At 45.7% G+C, this 8,781-nt stretch overlaps 1 protein-coding gene across 1 annotated transcript; it reads right to left on the reverse strand.

The window, feature by feature from the left end:
- Nucleotides 1-1,391: 1,391 nt before the first annotated feature.
- On the reverse strand, nt 1,392-8,293 carry LOC144491243 (protein Daple-like; the record flags this gene model as incomplete). The annotated part of the gene is made up of 4 exons (XM_078208926.1): nt 1,392-1,773; nt 3,272-3,498; nt 5,573-5,662; nt 8,148-8,293. Coding segments are annotated over 4 exons (717 nt in total), but the record flags the coding sequence as incomplete, so codon positions are not given.
- Nucleotides 8,294-8,781: the final 488 nt, after the last annotated feature.

Genomic DNA, 8,781 nt, shown 5'->3' on the forward strand with positions numbered 1-8,781 from the left:
AACCCACACATCTTTAGACTGTGGGAGGAAACCGGAGTACCCGGAGGATACCCACGCAGACACGGGGAGAACGTGCAAACTCCACACAGACAGTGACCGAAGGCCAGAATTGAACCCGGATCCTTGGCGCTGTGAGCCAGTAGTGCTAACCACTGTGCCACTGTGTTGCCTGAGCTGACTTTTTTTCTGAAGCTGGCCTCTTTTTCAAAAGGATCCTTTACGTACTGTAGAAATTCTCGTGACAATGGAGGGTACTTTACCCAGGGTGTACAGTGGCAGAGAAATCCACTCTAAACTGGGGTCAGTGCCTGGCACAAACCCTTCCACCCCAGAGATAGAGCCATTTCTCTGCCGCTGTGTATGCTGGGTAAAAAGCTCCCCATCAGCTCCTTCGCATAAACCCGTGTTGTATTGTGTGGCCTGTGGTCTCGGAGTTATTTTCATCTCTCAGTCGCTGCCTATGTTTTGTCAGTAAAATTATGTTCATTTATTGGTGTTACAAGTAGGCTCACATTAACACCGCAATGAAGTGGCTGAATAAATAGACTTATGACGAGAAACTGAGTAGACTGGGACTACACTCGTTGGAATTCAGAAGAATGAGGGGAGAACTTATAGAAACATATAAGATTATGAAGGGAATAGATAAGATAGAAGCAGGGACGTTGTTTCCACTGGCGGGTGAAACTAGAACCAGGGGGCATAGCCTCAAAATAAGGGGGAGCAGATTTAGGACTGAGTTGAGGAGGAACTTCTTCACCCAAAGGGTTGTGAATCTGTGGAATTCCCTGCCCAATGAAGCAGTTGAGGCTACCGCATTGAATGTTTTTAAGGCAAGGATAGATGGATTTTTGAACAGTAAAGGAATTAAGGGTTATGGTGAGCGGGCGGGTAAGTGGAGCTGAGTCCACAATAAGATCAGCCAGGATCTTATTGAATGGCGGAGCTGGCTCGAGGGGCCAGATGGCCTACTCCTGCTCTTATGTAAGTTACTGTGAAAATCTCCTAGTTGCCACACTCCAGTGCCTGAAGTCATAATGTCACAGAAGGAGGCCATTCAACCCATCATGTGGGTCTCCAATCCAACCTCATTCCCCTGGTCTGTTTGTTGGGAGTGTCCGTCTATACAGGTTTCACCGTTTAGTAAAAATGCCAAATTTAGGCAACTGTTAAGGTTAAAAAGGCCCCAATTCCTTTACGGGCCTGGATAAGTTTTCAATACCTTCTTTGGTAACAGAATGAGTTTAAATATGGCTTTTGATAAGAAGCAAAAAGCTACAGTTGCAATGCGTATCAGCACAGATGTACATTACTACTTACGATCAAAGTGCCTGGAGACCCAAATTGTGTTTTTTTTAAGGCAAGCTGCTCAGTTATGAATGATGGGAAAAAACATCAGCATTAAAACGTCAGATGTCTCAGATGTAGGCGTTCAATTTCATGTTTTAAAAAATTAACTTTTAATTGGTTTACATATTTGGGATTATCATCGGAATCAACATTGCAACAATCTGGAAGGCTATAGCCTGTGATCTGCTGGGACAGGGTCCGTTAGTGTGCCAGTAGGAGATGACGGTGGGACGTGAGAGACAGAGGAGTGAGAAATCCCTGAGTTGGGGAGCTGAGGGGACGAGTCGTTGGCGGAATCCGACATGTCACTGGACGACCATAACCGCAGGCGCAGTAATCGGTGTTGATTGTCCGGTGTCGATTTGGTCTTGAGTTTCTCTTTGCTTTTACTCTTCAGAAACGCAAACCTTTTCCGAGTGGACGCTTAATTGAAAGTCAGAAGGGAGGAATCGCCACCCCCGAGAATCGGGGGGAGCAGAGAGAGAATGAAAAAAAAAGGGGAGAGAGATGAAACTTTAAAAATGACCACGACGCAAACCAAAATACATGCAATTCAAGAGAGCTCCCCACCACCAAGGATAAGGCCGTACAAAGTTAGAGTCACCACAGAGAGAAAAACAAGATTCAGTTCATCATTTCCACTACAGTAGACGGGACAATTTCGATTATTCAAAAATGTGAATTCAGAAGGAATGTATTCCTTAGCTAGTCTTTGCATAATTACAGAGAAAGTTGGAATTTAGACATTTGTCAATATTTCAGGATTAAGCCCTCCCCCCTCCCCCTCCACAAACTCCACCCCTCTCTGACATTCTGCATCGAATCTGATCACAGTGACAGCTTCACCATCAGCAATCCAATAGTTCGTGGACCAGTCAAAAACCACCAGAACATCATAAAAATATGACGACTTGTTTCATGTTCTTTGCTGATCCCTTATCCCCAACCTGGTCTTCAGCCCCACGTTACATAACTGACTCTTAAAGTCCTGAGGAACAGGCGCCAATTAACAAAGACCACATTCCCAGAACAAAGCCAATACGGTGTCCAATGGGCTGCTAAAGCTGAACTGAAGATGTCCAATAGGGTAAGTTCTCACAAATCACACATTGCCTCCACTGATTGGCTCAGACCCTGACACTCAGGTAAAGTTCATTAGTGTCACAAGTAAGGCTTACATTAACACTGCAATGAAGTTACTGTGAAATTCCCCTAGTTGCCACACTCCGGCGCCTGTTTGGGTCAATGCACCTAACCAGCACGTCTTTCACACTGTGGGAGGAAACCGGAGCACCTGGAGGAAACCCACGCAGACACGGGGAGAATGTGCAAACTCCACACAGACAGTGACCCAAGCCGGGAATCGAACCCGGGTCCCTGGCGCTGTGAAGCAGCAGTGCTAATCACTGTGCTACCGTGCAGCCCCAGGGAATTTGAACAAATCCACAATCCACGGGGGGGTGATGGCTGAGTGATATTATCGCTAGAAAATTAATCCAGAAACCCAGCTAATGTTCTGGGGACCCGGGTTCGAATCCCACCAAGGCAGGTGGTGGAATTTGAATTCAATAAAAAATATCAGGAATTAGGAATCTACAGATGACCATGAAACCATTGTCAATTGTTAGAAAAACCCAACTGGTTCACTAATGTCCTTTCGGGAAGGAAATCTGCCATCCTTACCTGGTCAGGCCTATATGTGACTCCAGAGCCACAGCAATGTGGTTGACTAGGGAAGGGCAATAAATGCTGGCCAGCCAGCGACGCCCAAGCCCCACAAATGAATGTAAAAAAAAATCCAGAAGGTTTGATCAGCAAATGAGAACAAGCCAATGAAAAAGTTCCAGGCCAACAACATCTGGATCTGGCCACTTTGCTTAGTCGGGCTGCTTTGGATTAGACTCTCTGTAAATATCTTTACCTTTACTGGTTGGACTCAGACCATTCTCCTCGAATGAGTTGGATCCCAGCGAAGAGTTGTCGAGACTAGCTCTCTGCGCTCGAGATGGTGTCAATGCTCTTGCCACTTCTGCCGCCTCTTGTTGGTGAACCTGGCTCTCAGGAACATGCTTTGGGCGCTCCTTGGCATTCTCCTTCCTGGGTTTTATGAATTTCACAAGGGCCTTTGCAGCCACCCAATTACTCTTCCTGTGACAAAGAACAGTTAACATTCTGAATGACCGTCGCAACTTAAATAGTGCTTCATTCTTTTTAATTTCTCTGTTTTTAGGATGTGGGTATCGCCGGCTGGGTCAGCATCTATCGCTCATCTCCCAAGTACTCTTGAGAAGGTGGTGGTGAGCTGCCTTCTTGAACCGCTGCAGTCCCTGTGCTGCAGGTGCACCCACAGTGCTGTTAGGATGTGAATTTAGAATTTTGACCCAGCGACCCAGTGGGAACAAGTCAGGATGGTGAGTGGGTTGGACGGGAGTCCTTGAGCCAAAACAAGGTACGGCGAGATCAGAAATAAATGTACAAGTTGGGGATGGGCAGGTCCAGTTTGAGAGGAGGTTCTGGGACCACAAGTCGTCCAACATTTATATTGGCGATCGGGGCTGAGAATTGGAAGTACAATTTCACAATTTGGTTAAGACACTAAATTGAAATTAAATTGATAGTCCATAGTCAACGACTTCAGGAAGAGGAGTGGAGGACATGCTCCTGTCTACATCAACGGAGAGAGAAGTGGAAATGGTTGAGAGCTTCAAGTTTCTAGGTGTCCGAATCATCAACAACCTGTCCTGGTCCCTCCACACTGATGCTGTAGTTAAGAAAGCCCCACCAACGCCTCTATTTTCTCAGGAGGTTATGGAAATTTGGCATGTCCACTACGACTCTCACCAACTTCTTCAGATGCACCATAGAAAGCATTCTTTCTGGTTGTATCACAGCTTGGTATGGCTCCTGCTCTGTCCAAATCCGCAAGAAACTACAAAGGGTCGTGAACGTAGCCCAGTTCATTGTTCAAACCGCCTCCCACCCACTGACATTGTCTACACTTCCCGCTGTCTTGGAAAAACAGCCAGAATAATTAAGGACCCCACGCACCCCGGACATTCTCTCTTCTACCTTCTTCCGTTGGGAAAAAGATACAAAAGTCTGAGGTCACGTACCAAGAACAGCTTCTTCCCTGCTGCCATCAGACTTTTGAATGGTGCTACCTTATATTAAGTTGATCTTTCTCTACCCCCTAGCTATGACTTTAAGATTACATTCTGCACCCTCTCCTTTCCTTCTCCCCTATGTACTCTATGAACGGTATGCTTTGTCTTTATAGCATGTAAGAAACAATATTTTTCACTGTATCTCAATACATGTGACAATAATAAATCAAATGAAAAGATTTTTCTACAGGAAAGAGAAAACTGAGGGGGAATCAGATGGAAGTCCCTGAGGTTATTAAAGGGTTTAATGGGGTAAGCACAGACTTCCTGAGAAAGCGGAACTCAGGACTGTAAATATAAAATAGTCTTCGATTGAACCAATAAGGAATTTGAAATAAAACCACTTTAACCAGAGAGTGAGCAGAATGTGGAACTTGCTACCACAAGGACCCCTCGAGGTAAATAGCGTAGAGGAAACAGGGGGTAAGCCCATGAGGCAGGCTAGAAGGTGACGCAAATGGCGTTAGACAAGGTGAGATGGAAGGAGGGTCATGTGGAGGATAAACATTGGTATGGAGCTGCTGGGCTGGAATGTGGGACATTGGCATCAGCCCTGGGGAAAGTGTGGGCTGGACCATTGGGACGGCCTACATCTGAATCGTGTTAGGATCAGTGTTGTAGTGGGTCGTATAACAAAGGAAGTAAAGAGGGCTTTAAACTAAAGGGTGGGAGCAAAGGTTCAGTTGCTTGGAAAATTAGGAAGTCAAAGTTAAAGTTAGGAGTGCAAGTTAGTGATCAGGCTGAGGGGCGACAGAAAACTACAGATAGGGACAGATCATCTGAACATTAAAGCAAGGACTCAGGCAAGAGCCCTGAGTAGGAGGGGAGAGGATTCCAAGAACAGAAGGTTTAAAAAAGTCAGGGGTATATGAGGGTGTGGTGGCACAGGAGAGTGAGGGGGCACAGTGTGACAGGCTGGGACAGGAAACGCAAATAAAGATATGCAACACAGAGCAAATTCAGAGTTGTAACTTATTAAAATCCCAATGACAAGGGATAGCGTTCACTTTATACGGTTGACGAAAAGCTATTAAATTTGCAAAGTAAGAGACAGTTACCTTTTAGGAGTCGGTTCGTAAAATTTATACTGGTCCATTATTTTCTCTTCCAATTTCTCTTTTTGCCTTCGAAGGGAATTTAATCTGTCTCTAAGAAAGGACATGAATACAAAAAGACAGGTTAGAACTGGGTTTCTGAAAGCGATGTATCAGATGTGAATAAGGCTCCATGGATAAAAATTTACCTCCATTCATTCTTGCGTTGTGGGCATCACTGGGAAGGCTGACATTAATCACCCATCCCTAGATGCCCTGAGATATTTTCTACTTGAACCCAATATCCTCCACGTTACGTTCGTCCCAGGAATTGTACCCAGTGCCAATAGGGAAACAATATATCCAAATTGGGAATCTCTGAGACATGGAGAGGAAGCTGGAGAGATGGTGCTGCTGTCCATAACACCACTGGGTATTGGACACAAGAGCAGAGGAAATCGGAGCAGGAGTAGGCCATTCGGTCCATCAAGTCTGCTGCATCATTCAATACCATCATGGCTGACCTTCAGCCTCGACTCCACTTTCCCCCCAATCCCCATTTCACTTGTTTCCCGCAGAGACCAAAACTTTGTCTATCCCAGCCTTACATACACTGAATAATGGAGCATCCACAACCCTCTGTGGCAGAGAATTCCAAAGATTTACAACCACACACTTGTGTGTGTGCACATGTCTGTGTCCACGTGTGTGCGTCTGTGTGTGCACATCGGCATGTGTGTGTATATGTCTGTGTGTCTGCTTGTGTGTGTGTGCGTGCACATGTGTGTGTATCTGTCTGTGTGTGCACATCAGCACGTGTGTTTGTGGATGTATATACGTGTGTTTATATGTGTGTGTGTCTGCGTGTGTGTGTGCACATGTGTGTGTATGTGTCTGTTTCTACCTTGGCATATCTGTGTCTGTGTATACGTGTGCGCATATGTTTGTGTGTTGTCTGTGTACACGTGTATCTGCATATGTGTGTGCCTGTGTACTTGTGTGTATGTATGTGTTTATATATGTCTGCATCTGCGCATGTGAGTGGATGTGTCTGTGTGTGCACATCGGCATATGTATGTCTGTGGATGTGTGTACGTGTGCGAACATGTGTGTGTGTGTGTGTGTATGTATGTGTGTGTGTGTGTATGTATGTGTGTGTGTGTATGTATGTGTGTGTGTGTGTATGTATGTGTGTGTGTATGTGTGTGTGTGTGTATGTGTGTGTGTATGTATGTGTGTGTGTGTGTATGTGTGTGTGTGTGTATGTGTGTGTGTGTATGTGTGTGTGTGTGTGTATGTGTGTGTGTGTGTATATGTGTGTGTGTGTGTATGTATGTGTGTGTGTATGTATGTGTGTGTGTGTATGTGTGTGTGTGTGTATGTATGTGTGTGTGTGTATGTGTGTGTGTGTGTGTGTGTGTGTGTATGTATGTATGTGTGTGTGTGTATGTATGTGTGTGTGTATGTATGTGTGTGTGTGTATGTGTGTGTGTATGTATGTGTGTGTGTGTATGTGTGTGTGTGTGTATGTGTGTGTGTGTGTATGTGTGTGTGTGTGTGTATGTGTGTGTGTATGTATGTGTGTGTGTATGTATGTGTGTGTGTGTATGTGTGTGTGTGTGTGTATGTGTGTGTGTGTGTGTGTGTGTGTATGTGTGTGTGTGTGTATGTGTGTGTGTGTGTGTGTGTATGTGTGTGTGTATGTATGTGTGTGTGTATGTATGTGTGTGTGTGTGTATGTGTGTGTGTGTGTATGTGTGTGTGTATGTATGTGTGTGTGTGTATGTATGTGTGTGTGTATGTGTGTGCCTGCGTGCATTTATTGAGTATGAGAGACAATCATCAAACAGGATTCCTGCCCCGATATAATTGGGCCACGTTGAGTGTCAGCTGAGATTAGTGTCTCGACTGTGAAGGACCCCCTTTTCCCTGCTCAATGTGATGACAAACATCCCAAAATTCAATCCCTGTTCAAAACACAAGGAGATGAACCCGACCCAAGAGTTAAATCCAGGGAAACACCACGAGAGAAAGTTCAGCCTGATCTCAGTACAGGAGTTTGCAGGAAGCCAGTCGAGACCAGCACTGTGCCATTAAATAACTCAAACTGCTCATTACCAATTCCAAGATCGTGACTCTCACGACATACAAACAGAACATAAGAAATAGGAGCAGAAAAAGGCCATTTGGTCCCTCGAACCAGCCTATCCATTCAGTAATGTCCGATTTCCTACACAACTCCACAGTCCCACCATATCCCCATAGACCTCACTTCCCTTCGTAACCGCAGATGAGGAAGTTACCGGCTGTTAAACAACTCCGTGTAGACAGTGCTCTGAGATCAGATAATCTAAAATACCTCTCGATGCCAAAATCTTTCTTGCCTCAGTTCAAAATGTTCCTTATCCTCAGGGAATGATCCCTTGTCCCAGAATATCCAGCTGGGAAAACAGCTTCTCAGCATCTACAATCTCCAGCCTTCCGAGAACAAATGTTTAAAAGTGGCGACATGGAACCTATGCAATTGTAATCTAGCACAGTGGGGATGGGCCGAAGGGCCATCACTATTGACCACTGGCTAAAGCAGCTCTTCACTCACATGTACTGCTTTTGTTCCTCGTGGTAATGTTCCTTGCTCTCCATGGACTGTTCCAGCAGATTCTGGTTCTGCTGATTCAACATCTGAACCTGACTCAGCAAGTAATGGTTCTCTTCCTCCAGATTCCCCTTCAGCTGCGTCAGGAGCTTGTGTGAAAGAGGCAGAAAAAGGCAAAGAGTGAGGATCGTCTCGACTGAGCACGGATAAAGTAAAGTAAAGTTTATTTATTAGTCACGAGTAAGGCTGACATTAACACTGCAGTGAAGTTACTGTGAAATTCCCCTAGTCGCCACCCTCCAGCGCCTGTTCGGGTCAATGCGCCCTAACCCAGCACGTCTTTCAGACTGTGGGAGGAAACCGGAGCACCCGGAGGAAACCCACGCAGACACGGGGAGAACGTGCAGACTCCGCACAGGCAGTGACCCAAGGCCGGATAGGGTTTAAACCGACAGCCCGAGCAACGTGGAATCACAGACACAGAATCACAGGCTGCGGAGATAGGGCCTGAGTAAGAGGGTCGGTGCAGACTCGATGGGCTGAACGGCCTCCCTCTGCACTGTAGGGTTTCTATCTTCCAGGGTGAGCCAGTGGCAATAATAGGCCGTGAGCAATGATGCCCCCAACAACAAGAGAT

This window comes from Mustelus asterias, unplaced genomic scaffold (genome assembly GCF_964213995.1).
Source record: "Mustelus asterias unplaced genomic scaffold, sMusAst1.hap1.1 HAP1_SCAFFOLD_4821, whole genome shotgun sequence".
In the NCBI taxonomy this organism is placed as follows: Eukaryota; Metazoa; Chordata; class Chondrichthyes; order Carcharhiniformes; family Triakidae; genus Mustelus; species Mustelus asterias.